This window comes from Plectropomus leopardus, chromosome 18 (assembly GCF_008729295.1).
Source record: "Plectropomus leopardus isolate mb chromosome 18, YSFRI_Pleo_2.0, whole genome shotgun sequence".
Taxonomy (NCBI): Eukaryota; Metazoa; Chordata; class Actinopteri; order Perciformes; family Serranidae; genus Plectropomus; species Plectropomus leopardus.
Window position 1 is genome coordinate 21,655,736 of NC_056480.1, and position 14,564 is coordinate 21,670,299.

At 34.8% G+C, this 14,564-nt stretch overlaps 2 protein-coding genes across 2 annotated transcripts in view; one reads left to right on the plus strand and one right to left on the minus strand.

The window, feature by feature from the left end:
• Window positions 1-264: 264 nt before the first annotated feature.
• On the minus strand, window positions 265-4,060 carry LOC121957870 (type-4 ice-structuring protein LS-12-like). The gene is made up of 4 exons (XM_042506661.1): window positions 3,868-4,060; window positions 2,373-2,441; window positions 2,128-2,251; window positions 265-636 (listed from the first exon to the last, which is right to left on the minus strand). The coding sequence occupies exons 2-4, from the start codon at window positions 2,419-2,421 to the stop codon at window positions 429-431; spliced, it is 381 nt and encodes a 126-aa protein (XP_042362595.1). The 5' UTR covers window positions 2,422-2,441; window positions 3,868-4,060; the 3' UTR covers window positions 265-428.
• A 7,456-nt stretch (window positions 4,061-11,516) lies between these two features.
• lix1l (limb and CNS expressed 1 like) overlaps window positions 11,517-14,564 on the plus strand; it is a 12,831-nt gene continuing 9,783 nt past the window's right edge. Inside the window, exon 1 of the mRNA XM_042507205.1 lies at window positions 11,517-12,036. Within this exon, the coding sequence (XP_042363139.1) occupies window positions 11,697-12,036 (340 nt within the window). The 5' untranslated portion in view covers window positions 11,517-11,696. The remainder of the gene's footprint in view (window positions 12,037-14,564) is intronic.

Consider the following 14,564-nt stretch of genomic DNA (forward strand, 5'->3'; position numbering starts at 1 on the left):
AAACAGCTTTTATTTTAAGAAGTTTATTGATTGTAGGGAATAAAACATTTAAGGGAACAAATCTTCTCAGCCTAAGATTAGCGCATTACATAAGCCCCTTCATTGGTACCAATGGTTGCCTAACATTGTCTAGTTTCGTTAGCTTCCCCTCAGTGTAAGAAATGAGAACGCCACGGCCTCTTAAAGACGATCACTATAACTGATTTTTTTTGTATTAATCTGTAGGAGAGGTAAGTACACACAAATGAAAGTGACACAGTGAAGTTGTGTTTCAGGTTTTATTATGCTTTTGGACACAGATGTTTAATGTCAACAATTACCGAAACACACGTTAGGCTGCTGTACTTCTGCCTGGGCTTTCAGGCCAGCCGTCAGATGCAAGATGGTGGTGTGGTGACACATGCGCATCTTTTGTAAGGACAGGTCGCTTAGTTGGTGATGGCCTTATCAGTCAGCTGCTTGACTATGGCCTCCATCTGCTTCTGGAAGGTTTCGACCTGGGGCTGGATCTGAGCCTGCACGTTGGCGGCCAGGGGCTGGATCTGCTCCTCGACGGTGGAGGCAGCAGACTTCAGATGCTCCTGGATCTGGGCGACCAGGGGCTCCAGCTGGGTTCTCCTGTCATCCATGAAGGTCCTGTGAGGTAGACCATGATGAATCACCATGTATAAAAATCAGAAATACACATTTCTCTGCTAGTATCATGTGTCCTGGACTACTGAAAAACAGGTCCAATTGGTAATATCTTGAGCTCACAAGTGTGGTGATAGTCAAAGCGGGCACAAGGGGTTCTTTGCTTTGTGCATTTGCGTTTACTTAACATATAAATAAGATTTTACTATCAGGAAAAAAAAAAACAAAAAACAATTTAGTGCTAAATACTGCAATTTGCACTTTAAAAAAAAATTGTGTGCAGGCTGGAGCAAAATTTGAGACGACATGTTGAGATCATTTTGTAATGATTTAATTTGTCTTTTTAAATTCAGTTATGTTTAAAGCAAATGGTTTCTTTTTACAGTGTTGTGCATAAGTCCATTTTGTTACTAATAATTACATTAAATTGGAAAACAGGACTTAAACATGTAATGGAGGCTGTTTTTTTGTTTTGTTTTTTTTCAAATAGTTTAGCTACCTTAACTTAAATAAATGGTTTAACTCTGTTTTCTGCCACTGTTAAACATGTAAGGCTGACTTTAAAATGAAAATGGACACAGTAAAAGCAAAAAGGATACTGTAAAAAGACATTTTGTTTTAACTTTTAAAAGTTAATGTCGGGGCTGCGGTAAAAATTTTAAGGTGACTGAATTTGAGAAGACAAGTTGGGTTATTTTTGCAGTGATTCAATTTGGCTTTATAATCACTGTAAAAAAGAAAGTAATGTTTAAATTGACAAAAATTAGTTGAAAAATTACCTCAACTTTTCTTCACAACTGAAGTCAACTTAAAATTGTAAGGCAGCCCCGAACTCTAACTTTATTGTATTTAATACAAATAGTTTGTCTTTACAAGGTGGCTTTTTTCTTTTCATGTGTTAATTAAATTTTTTTTAAGTTAGCCATTTACAGACAGGGATTTAACAGTGGCAGGGGACATATTGCGGTAATTTACTTCATTGTAAGTAAAAGTCCTGCATTCTAAATTTGACTTAAGTAAAAGTATCATTATTAGCATCAAAATTAATTTCAATACTGAATATAATTGATGCAAAAGACTATGATTGTCACCGTATTTTATATTTGATCATGATCACCAATGCACTGAATACCTCACATATTGCTTAATAGTTGAATATATATTAAAAGATCATATTTTTTTTACACTGAGCTTAATTATGTTTTGTATGTAAAAACTTAGTGCCTTTTCTGAATGAAGAAATATAAAGTAGTACAAAATGGAAATGCCCAAGTGAAGTACAATAACCTATAAGTACAAAAACTGAGTAAATGTATCTTGCATTCCACCAATGCATTTTCTTACAATTAGTTTACTAGTCAGAATTAACATCCAGTGCTAATGCTACAATACTTGCACAAGTTTAGGTTTGAATTTTTCTGATAGCGAGTCGTGACTCAACCTTTACTTTGTGCGTGGAGGTTGAGGTTGAGGTCGAGCGTTCTCTGTACTCACTGAGCCTGGTTTGCCAGGTCCTGGTTGTTCATCAGATCAGTCACTTCCTTCACCACCTTGTTCTTCATCTCCTCAAAGTACTGAGTGAGCCTGTCGATGTCAAAAGAATCTTGTGCAAAGCTTCCTGTGGGTTTCCAGAGTTAAAAAAACAAGTAAATATTTTTTTTCACAACTGTGATTAGAAAGAACACATTTAAACTGCTGTGAAATTTGGCAAATGTAAAGCACTTGAGTGGAGGTGATACCTTGTGCCAGAGCAAGCACGACAATGACTGCAATGAGTGAGAATTTCATGGCTGCTGAGTGGATGAGACCTAAAAAAAAAAAAAAAAGTTTTTTTTGTTAAATTGAATGGTTGACGATGATAAAACTTGATGTTAATATTCCACATGTTCCTTTTTCTTGTTTGCCATTAATGTTTTGTTTTTTCTACAAAGTTGTTTTTCAGAAGTTGACTGTAGGAATGCCTGCTGTTGCTCAATCATATGACTCACTGATTGAAGTTCTCACATTTTCTAGAAATACCAGCATGGGGATTTGTGAGGTAATAAAATAAATATTTTCAAGTCACAGTGTGTTTGTCCAAACCCCCACGCACTGACTTGTAATCTCTATCTGGCTTATCAGGGACAACGTGTCAACAGCGGCAGCAAAAAGCAAGTAAGTGAACCTTGGGTTAATTGATCTGAGATAGTGTGTTCCCAAGATGACAAAACCAACCTCTGTGTTTTACTGCTTTGATTCAAGAGCAGAAAAAAAAATCCTTTTTTTTTTTTTTTTTTACTGTTAATACATTTCATGGGAACTTATAATATATAATGTTTTCATAATTTACTAGCATGCATTTATTTACTTATTTTTTACCATCCACTTATAGCACATCCCACCTGTGGATGAAGGTAGTTTTTCCACTTAAAATGAATATTCTTTTACTTTACTGATACAATATAATATACTTACAGTGACTACACTGTGTGCATCACATGAAATCCACAAACACTCAGGTCACTTAGACCCTCAAAAACCACAGTACCCCACTGCCCCCATGTTTTCATTCCCTAGCAGACCAAATCTCAAGTCTTTAATTTTATTTTATTGTCATTGTCAAAGAATTTACTGTTTTTTGCAACATTTCTAACTGTATGTTTTTCTGAATTCTTTTAGCTTTTAAAGCACCAATTTTTCTGCATCAAATTTTTATGTAAATGTCCTAATTTTATCAACATAAATGTCCTCAGCTACTTCAGTGTTTCTACTGAAACACCTAGGGCTGCTTTCAAGCGTTGTATTCAGCATCAGGATATCTTTATCATCCCCGAGGGCAGTTTGTTGTGCAGTTAGCAGTTTCATGCACTAATAAACAAATAAAAAGATTTACATGATACAATAAAAGAAAGCTTTAAGGAAAACAACAAGAACCTCTGTTCTAAAACTTGTAAAACAATAAAGAAATAAAAAATAGATTGAAAGGGATCTTGCCCTAACTTTGTGTTAAAGTAAAACAATGGAAATTTAAAATACAAATATAGTTCAGAAACATTTTCGTTATGTTTTCCTTTAAAATTTGTTCAAATTCAATCCTCCCTTTGCCACAATTTATCATCACTTCCCCTGTCAAATATCCAATAAAGGGATACAATTTACTTTCAGTGTTAAGTTTAGTAACAATTGATAGTTTTACATTCAAGAAGAATTTCAAATGCAGTTTAAGCCCATAAGATAATGAGGTATTTGACTCACCTGTACCGCAGGAGAATATGGACCGGATGGTGCCTTGCTGTAGGACTCTCGCTCTTCTTATAGTCCTCCTTGGTGATGCAGCGCTGTTGTAATGCGATTCTGATTGGACAAGATAAAGAAAAATGTGCTGGTAAAGGAGTCACAGCTCTGACCCTTGCTGCTCACTCTGCCACCTGGGCGAAATAAACCAAAGTCCATTTGTTGCTCTGCTGACTGTCCCACATAAGTGCGCACCTTATCATGTTGATTAAATGCAATACTTAATCATCATGAACAGCATCACTGCTGTGACAGTGAAGCCACGCCAGAACTTTGTATACTGCCACATCAGCTTCAACAGATATGATAACAGATAAGTTCAGTGATAAAACGTCCCCTTATATTCTTGTTTTTTACTTTGCATTTTATTATGCTGAAGTAGTGTTAAAATACTGGTAAACCTTAAAATAAAAAAAAAATTGTTTCAGTTTTTTTAAAAAGGAAAGGATGTTTCTTCTTCTTCTTCTTCTTCTTCTTCTCTTCTTCTTCTTCTTATTATTATTATTATTATTATTATTATTTATAATGATAATTTATTTTATTTTATTTTTTAAATTATAATTATAGAATACAACCTTATATGTAGGTTGTGCTCATCTTTTCAGTCATTTACCTAAAAGAAGGATGAGTCATGTGGTCATAAAATGATCAGGTTCTTCTCACTTGTTTCACTTGTTCACATGTTTGTTTTTTGCACATGACTGATGAGCTCTGATAGATCAAGGTGACTTGTGCTGTTTTAATGTTGAGTTGTGTGTATTTACTTTTATTTAAAAGTCTGTCTAGATGTTGCAAACTAGCCTACAAAAAAATGTGGTATGTGGCAAAAGTCTCTGCTATGTAGTCCTAACTGTCCTAATAAGAATAAACATTAATTGAAAGAGTGTTGCCATGAAACATAAGGTTAATGTTTGGGGAGCTAAGGTCAGTCCTCCTTGTATGTCTAATCAGATAAAAGAGTGCACAATGATTTCAATATTGCTTTTTTTCCAAAATGCAATCAAATTTCAGGCCTATAATGTAACTTTAGGTTAATGTAATTAAATGAATCTTTTATGAAAAAAACTGACCTGATGTCCACTGTAAGGGACATGTTGGAAGATAAAAATAAATAACATTTTTGAGAAAAAAAAGGATATCTCTAGTATCCCAATTAAATTATGTTAAACATAAATCAAACCTTTTTTCTTCCAGCTCTGGGGAATATCATAAATGTTAATTATGAGGATTGATGTCTGTTTAAACAGGTATTTAATGAATTAAGAGTAAAAGTTCAGTTTCCTGTTTCACACTTAATAGGCTACAAAACCCTTTATTTGACATTAGAGATTCATTAGTCTAAACTAAGTGTACAGCATTATTAATAAATAAATATATTAATAAGAGGTTTGCTTTTAACTGATACAGTCTTTAAGAATGTCTCAGTCAGCTGTTTTTATGGATGACGCTCATTCATGTGGATGTAAACCTTCTACCTTTGGTATACATCCAACAGGTTGTTATGTCGACTAATCTATATGGCCATTGTAAAGTCATTAATTCTCGTTCCAACTCCACTCCAGTCAGTCATAAACAATTCAAGATGGGGGGGGGGATACGGGGAAATATGTGAGCGGGAAACATAAACAACACAAGCTGTTTAATAAGACTTGGATGACAATCCCAGCAGTCTCTTTTCATCTGGAGGGAAAGCCCTGCACTGGAGTGTTTGAAAGTCAGATTTTGACTGTAAAGCTGAGATCAAAACCAGATGTGGGAATGTATTCTCTCTGTCCAGAGTCTGCTCACCGCCGGCCCTGGACTCCCCTGCTGGAAACAGCCGAGGTTGTTTACGTCCCTTAACCCCATCCTGGAGAAAAAAAGAAAAAAAAGCTTTAGACATGGAAGCATCTCTGCTGTGGTATGCAAGGCATGCAGGGATGACACAGACCTGATAAACACTGCAGCAGGAGGAGGTGGTAAAAACAGTCTGGCTGAACTCAATGATAGAGCTTATTATTCAAAGAGAAGACCAGTACAGAAACATATATAGAGAAAAAAAACAACCCAAATGATATTACTTGTTATTGTTGCAGTAACATTTAAGCAGCATTTTAATCTTTTGTCCAGTGGAAGTGGAGCTAAGTGAAACTATGTTATATACTTTATATAGTGTCAGTTGTTTAACCCTTTGAAACCTGGATCGACATTACTTTTCTTGTGCTGCATTCAGAAACCCTCACAAGTATTTAATCCTTTGAAATTCGAGCATGTTTACTTTTCTTTGAAAACATGGTGGAAAAAGGCAGTGAAGAACTGTTCTGCAATTACAAAAAAATAAATGATTTTGAAAATCACTACTAAAACTAAACTAAAACTATACTGTATTATAAATTACATTTATAATTATAATTATAATAATCTTATATTTAAAATTTATTTTACAGAATTATTATTAGTATTTTTAAGCACCCTTTTCATGTCATTTCTTTATTTTGATATTTTTCTTTTACTTTTTTTTGCTAATTGTGGGGTAATTTCTTCTGAAGTTGCTCATTGCCCTTCACCTAAGTTTTCAGGGACATCAAGCCAATTTCCTCAGGTCTCAAAGGGTTAATTTATCACAACAGTAATTCATAAACTAATCTAACATTTTAAGTATGGAAAGTAAGTACAGTTGTCAGACACCACCACTGCTTAAGTGCAGATACTTATACTTTACTCGAGTATATCCATTTTATGCCACTTTATACTTCTACTCCACTACATTTTAAAAAGCCAATATTGTATTTTTTATTCTGCTAAATTAACTTAACAGTTTTAGTTATTTGGTTATTTTCTGAATTCAGAAATTATATATATATATATATATATATATAAAAATAAATCAACTTATAAATTAAAATATGTCGATATAGGTTCAGCTAACAGCAGTATAAATTAAAATATATAATATATTCATATACAGCAGTATATATATATATATATATATATATATATATATATATATATATATATATATATATATATATATATATATATATATATATATATATATATATATATATATATATATATATATATATAATATATATATATGTATGTAAGTATGTATTAATGCATTAATGATAATACCTGTTATTCTGAAACGAGCCATTCTGCATAATGGATATTTTCATTTTTATTACTTTAAGTAATTTGGTTATTGATAATTATGTACTTAAACTAAAAGAATTCTTTTGAGTGCAGAACTTTTACTTGTCACCAAGTATTTTTAAACTATTTTTACTTAAGTTAAGGATCTGTTTGCTTCTTCCACCTTTGTATGGTGTAATAACAAGTAGTGGAACAGTATTTACAAGTAATACCCACAAAAAAAATCAATAACAGAAGTTAAATTACCATTATCTTAAAGCTACTGCTGGCAACTTTTATAGTTTTTAAAAAATATATTTTATATTTGCTGAAACTGCCCCTATATTCACACAGCACTAAACCTAAACCTTTTTTAAAAAAAGAAAAACATTGTCTTCTCCTTTATTTAGGCTTGTATTCAAACCTCTTCTTAAAAGTCTTATTATCAGCAAAATGTACTTAAGTATCAAAAGTAAAACGTAATAATGCCTCCAGCAAATAGTATTTTTTACTAATGCATCAACATGTACGCAGCATTTTTGGGTTTTATCTGCTCAGGGTGGAGCTAGTTTGAGCTTCATTTAGGTCGTTTAGTCCAGTGGTTTTCAACCTAAGGGTCAGGGCCTCCTTCAAAGGTCACTAGATAAATCTGACAGGTCCTTAGATGATTAATGGGGCTGCAAAGAAGAAAAAACAAAGTTCTGCAACACACATTTGAATTCACTTTACCTCAGCTTTGCTGTTTTTGTGTGAATTATTGCAGCATTTTTTTCCTTTTGGCTCCAAACTGTTATTTAACTAAAACCATCTGAGAGGTTTAGAGGGGAAATGTGTTTTGGGTGGAACTGCCAACAAACTATAGACATCTCAAAGAGTTTTTATCAGAGGAGGAACCAAGTCATTGTTTTGCCAATCTTAAATAAGTCTCAAGTCTTTGCATTCAAGTCCAGAGACAAGTCTCGAGCCAAGTCCCAAGTCCTTGTCTTTGACTTTTTAGTCCATGGTATGGACTGGCAGTCTAAAAATGGCACCTGAAGCACTTTGATTGAAAATCTAAAATCTAAAAATGAAAAGAAAAGTAAAAATAAAAAAATATTTAAAATGTAATAATGTAAAAATCCTTTATTCTCTGATAAACCAACGAATTTCGCCTTTAGACAGTTTTCATTGGGGTACCCTGATAGAGGGTACAGTCTTCCTTCTTCTTCGTCTGAAGACCCGATGGAGGACTGATGGATGGACCCAGTGGTTTTGACATTTGACAGCTTACCGTGATGAACAAGACATGTTTCGGTCAACAGTTAGTTATAATAACAGTAATTTGACAAACAGTCAGAGGAACAAAGTTGAATAACAGAGAAAAAAAATGTCTCTCACACACAAATAAAGCATTATAAAAGGACTGGAGGACACCAGTCACTGAGCTGAGGTAATGTCCTCCCAATTGCCATACACTTTTTGTCCTCTGGGGTCATTCTGACCCCGCCCTTGTTTGACTGTTATTTAAAACATATTGAATAAATTGTCAGTCAATTCTGTGTAACACCTTTAGTCTCACTTCAGTCCAACCCATTACCACACATTTATAAGGCCAATAGACCTTACATACATAGGTATAAAAAAAATATTTTGATGGCAAAAGATTTAATTTGGAGTCAGAATGACCCCAAGGACAACACAAGGGTTAACTGATGTAATGAGATGAGAGCACGCCCTCCAGTGAGACAAACACTCATTGCAATTCTGATAAATTACTTTGTTGATTTTCCTCTATGTTGTGTGTACGTTAAAGTAAACAATATGAACAGTGCACTTCTTAGATGTTAGATTGTGATTGTCTACTCAAATTTGTTAAAAATATGTTTTTACAGATTCAGCTTTGGAAAAAAAAAAAGATATTCAAATGCTCCCCAGTTCCTCCTCTGGCCTCTCACCAGACCACAGAAAGAATGAAAAATTACACAAGCTCCAGAAAGTCATAAAAAAGAAAAAGAAGAAAAAAAAACTTTTAGGAAGCTCAAGAGGAGGTCCCATTTCCTCTTCAAGTCTTCGGTGGTCCACTAACTCAGAGTTAAAGCCAGTTACTTCATACTTTCCTGATCTGTTTCAAAGACAGATCATCGTTGTTTTCTCCCTGTTATCGAGTAAACTTTGCTTCCAAGTTTTAATCACATGCTTCAGGCTGCAGAGCTGAGCTGTGAGCCCTCACTGTAGTTGTTGTACTCTGTTGGTGCCAGAGAACAGGGGAGGCTCACATTTCTTGGCTTGATGTTTCTTTGACTTTCCACTGCTGCGTTCAGGCGCTGTAGAAAATGTCGTAATAATTAACAAAAATGCATATAACAGAGGGGTCAGCCACCTTTGCTACCAAAACAGCAAGAGCAAGCATGATATAGAAATTTTTGCCTATATCCGATGTGCGGCTATATAAACAATCCATTTGACTGATAATCGATACCGATATCGGTACATCAACTTTTTTCCCCAACCAAATTTTAGGGATTATCAAGTCTCTTTGTAGTAATATTAACATCATATTATTCTTATTGTGATGGTGCAACAGCAGATGGAGACATAAACACAATGCTTTTCTGTGTATATAATATTCAGTCATTGTGCAAAATAAGAAAAATTCTTCAACTTAGGGTTGATGTTTTGTACCTGTTCCCTTTGTCAGTTAAAAAAAACATGTATCAATTTGTAATGTTGACAAAAAATCGGGACGTTGGCCTATACCAATATTTCATTTTAAAGCCAATGTCTGCCAACACTGATGACTTGCCGATATTATGGTGCATCCATACAAGGAACATTTTTGAACAAAAAAATCAGTTTGGGGTAATATTTGACATTACTAAAAGGTAATTGAGCTATTTCTGATTATTTGGTACCTTAATTTAATGAATGTGATGGTGATGAAAGCAAAAACAAAAAATGTCCATGCACTAATATATTCTCTATTCTCCTCTTAAACCTAATTTTTTGGGATTTGTAATCTATGGCTAGTCAAGCTTGAGACACTCAAGACTAGCCATGTCTATAGCGGCTCAGTAAAATTTAAAGTAAAAGGTGCCAGGCTGTAGACATTTTCATGAAGTTTTGATGAAGTTTTTATTTTTTGTATACACATTTTTACAATTGGAGAATAAACGATTTTCTTTAGGCTCACATCAATGATAAATTGCAATGTAAAACCCTCATAGATATAAATAAACATTGTTCGTTTTTTTAGAATGATTCATATTATTCATTTTTTAAAGCCGCATAGCGAGTCCTCTCTGGCTAAAGCAGGGGTGTCAAACATATGGTGTGCAGGCCAGAGCCAGCCCACCAAATGGTCCAACGTGGCCCATGAAATGACTTTGCAAAGTGTGACATTTCAATGAAGTTATTGAGAACTTGATTTTATTGCAGACAAATTAAAAAGTAAATGCCACTAAACTGTGATGAGGATGTCTTTATTCTTTGATTTTTATGGGAAAAATTATATAGATAACTCCTGACACTGACCGCTAAATTTCAGTTGAGGATATCTCTGACTATATAGACACAAAAAGCATTTTTATTCTTTAAATTTAAAAATATTCCACATGTCTACCTTGAAATGACTTCAAATCTGATAACTGAGGCACTATAAAAACATTGCTCCATAATTCCTAGAAAAAAAATAAATATTTGATTTCAGGATATCTCAAACTTATACCCAAACTGATTATCAAGCATTTTTCCTTCATCAAAGTTTGTTAAACTGTAAAATATTTGGTACTGGTCGTGCTCACTCGTCAACTTGGGCTGTATGTGGACCTGAACTAATGCTTAGGAATATTTGCTTCACTTGAATTTATCTTTAATTTCACTTTGTGAATTACCCAGATAGATAGATAGATGGATTTCTCTGTTTTTGTTTTTTTTTTTACTAAGATGCAAATGGAATACAGAGAACATGTACAATGCATTAAAACAACAAAAAACAAAAATAAACCAACAAAAAAAATTAGAACAAAATAGCGTCTTCAGACTGAAGTCAATATTCGGTGTGAAACATTTAATCATACAACAATAACAAAAGGTAACTCAAACAATCAATATTAAGCTTTGGACATGTCTTGAGCGCAATGTGATGTAAATACACCAGAAGATTAGCATATTTAAACTCATTTTGATTGCTTGAGCGTTTAAGACTGCAACCTCAGACTGTTTAAATTGTTTTATTCTGAAATATTTTGTTGTTTATACATTCTCCATATGTTTGGGTTGCATTTTAGTCAAGAGACTACTGAGAAATAAATATGCGTGATCATTATAACCTTGCTAAAATAACAAAGTTTAAGATGACCTAAGACTTTTCCACAGTACTGTAAATAAACAATACATAAATAGAAGGAATCTGAAGTTTCTGGAATAGAGTGGATGATTTAACTGGGAGTCTGCAGAGTCCGAGGGGACCCTGAAGGCATCAGTTGACTGACAATCCCGCAGTCTAATCCAGAGAGTGAGGATGCACAGCAGCGGTGATATGTGTCGAATCAACATCGGCTAACTACTTCTTTCGGCTGTGATTGACAAAAACGCTGCCAACACATTGTTCATCCAGCCCTCAGAGACCGTTTTTGACTCCGAAACCGTCGGTGCAAATCTAATCCAGACCGGGATTTGGCAGACATTACGTGGGGACAATGGAGTCTAACGTTATCCCGGACAGTATCCGCCCTCAGCGGCTACAGCCAGGCATTGGATTCGGTTCAGGAGCGACCGGGACCCTCCGCTCCTCTCTCCGGCCGGGGGTGACGGTCCCCATTGCGCCGCTCCTGCCCTCCCCGGCCTCTCTGTCCGCTTCGTCCGGGCCTCCTCCGCCGCCGCCCCCGCTGCAGCTCCACAGCCTGTACGGCGGTATCGGAGCGGGGCTGGGGCCGGGGGCTGCCGGCCACTGTAACCCGGGGAACCCGGCGGTGCTGAAGGAGGCGGTGGAGGCTGTGGTCCGCAGCTTCGCCAAACACACACAAGGTTACGGCAGAGGTACAGCGGTGATTAATATCTGTTAAACGTTGAGATAACGGTGTAAATATGTGTCATATTGTTCAGTTTATACTTTTCAAGAGCCACTTTTAGCTGCGCCATTTGTTTGGAAGTGGATTAGCGACAGAAAAAAAGCATGCTACATTCCTGTAATATTCATCTGGGTCACATACCGACTTTACACTGTTTAAACATATACTATGGTCGTTTTAACCTGATGCAATATCAACATAATGTGTCTTTCTAGTATTTAAAGTTTTCCTCTGATTTTTTACGCAGTTATAGTAACAATAGCTTCTGTCACTTTATTATAGGATTAACGACCACAGTTCTGGGGATTACATTTAGGAACAATAAGCCATTATACCTGTAAATTAGTCACATGAAATTATTATTATTATTACAGAAAAATGCTGGTCCTGCACTGTGAAAAAATACTGATAAAAAAAGAAAAGGCAGCGTTTATTGTCAGAATCAAAGATAAGCAACATAGTTTTGTTGGTTTTTTTTTTTTTTTTTACATCCAAAATATGTTATGTGCCATATAGTGGAGGGAAATATCTGGGGCCCCAAGATTAAATATTATCACAATACAATATCATTGCAATTTATGATATGTTGAGTATTGTGACAACATATATTGTGGTGTATTACTATTTTAAAAAAATGCAAATTATGTCTCCATAGAAAAACTTTGTCAACATCTGTTTTTATCTAATCAGATAAATTTTCAGTATGTATATCTCACTTGAATCGTTTTTCTTGCAGTAAAATGTATACTGACCGACTGAATTCTTGTTGGTTATTAAAAGTTAGATTTATATTTGCATTATTAATTGTGTACATAATGAAATTGATGCTTGTTGTCTGTTCATCGATACAATATTGCAATGCAAGATACGGTGATGCTATGCTGTATTAATGTTTTCCCTAATTGTAGTATTATGCAGACTACGTACAATATGGAAGTAATTTGAACAACTTGGATTTATTCATTTTTCATAGGAAAAAAAGCATGAATTAATGGTGTTCAAAAAATATTACATATCAGTATATTTCTGACGGTCCTCGTTTAGCCACCTCATTTTAGAAAATCAAAACTTTATTGATAATCGCAGCACAGTGGAAAGAGCTATGTATAAAAACTAACATTACCCTAAAAGCTGCACTAATGTTGGCTGCTTGATGTACAAAGTCCTTCTGTCTGCTGCTAATAGGATTTATTTCCAAAAGATTGGCCCTCTGTGCTCCTGACTATCAGCCTCTTCCCTCCTCTATCCCATTTAGGCTACTTAACACCGTCAACATTGGCAACACCATAAAGACTGTTGGTGTTTTTGTCCTTATGTTGCTCCAATTTTGTGATTCTGTAGAAGAAAGGCAGTTAGGTAAATTATGACATTTTTACAGAAAAACACATCATATTTGGCATTCTGCTATAATTATGCCCTCTGCATTATATTGCAATTTGGGCTTTCTACATTTTTTCCTGTGGTTGCATTATAATTATGCCATTAACGGAAAATTAAAAAGCTTTAATTTGCAGTAAAACCCATTATTGAGACAAAGTCTAGTAATTCTTGCAGTGATCATACAAAAAGCCCATTTCCTACCATAATTGATATAATTTTCATAAGCGTAGTCTATTTTTACTTTTCCCTGCAATACATATGTCAGATATGTGCTGATTGATACCAGACCACTGCCGCTTTGTGGGTTTGAGTCTGAGCCAGCACCGAGCCGCATGTATTCTCCACTATCTCCCAATATTTCCTGTTTCTTCCTGAAAGTGATAAAAAACAGACCAAAATGCATTATATCATCACTAAATTTGGAGGCCCCAATTTAAATAAACTGCTCTGCACTTCAGTAAAATGTATATACTGTTAATCCCAGGGCTTTTCATGCATCTAGTAACAGCCTAAGTTAACTGTTAGAGGGATACTTATGATAGAGAATGTGTTTTATAACATTTAAATAATATGCAGTTGTTGGGAAAGCAATACCACAGAGCAACTTTCTTTGTTTAAGGAATAGCGTATAAGATTTAGGGGAATTTTGTGGCATCTAGCGTTGAGGATTTCAGATTGCAACCAGCTGAAACTTCTCCCAGTTAGAATCACCTCAGTGTTATTATATACAGCGAATCATATGTAGAGGTCTCTGTGTAATCCACAGAGGTCTCTTTCTCTCAAAAATAAACAGACCAGGTAAATTAACAAGGTTCCTGTGCAAACTCTAAAAATCTTAAAAGGCATTGAATCCATTAATCCAAAAAATAAGGCCTTAGTTAGTAATTAAATTGACTTGAATGAATCTTTCAGAGGTCTTAATAATGCTCAGACATGGGGAGTTGGATTTTAGTTTTTTCTGATGTAACANCCATTAATCCAAAAAATAAGGCCTTAGTTAGTAATTAAATTGACTTGAATGAATCTTTCAGAGGTCTTAATAATGCTTAGACATGGGGAATTGGATTTTAGTTTTTTCTGATGTAACATCGTTATCCCCCCCCCCCCCCCCGCACA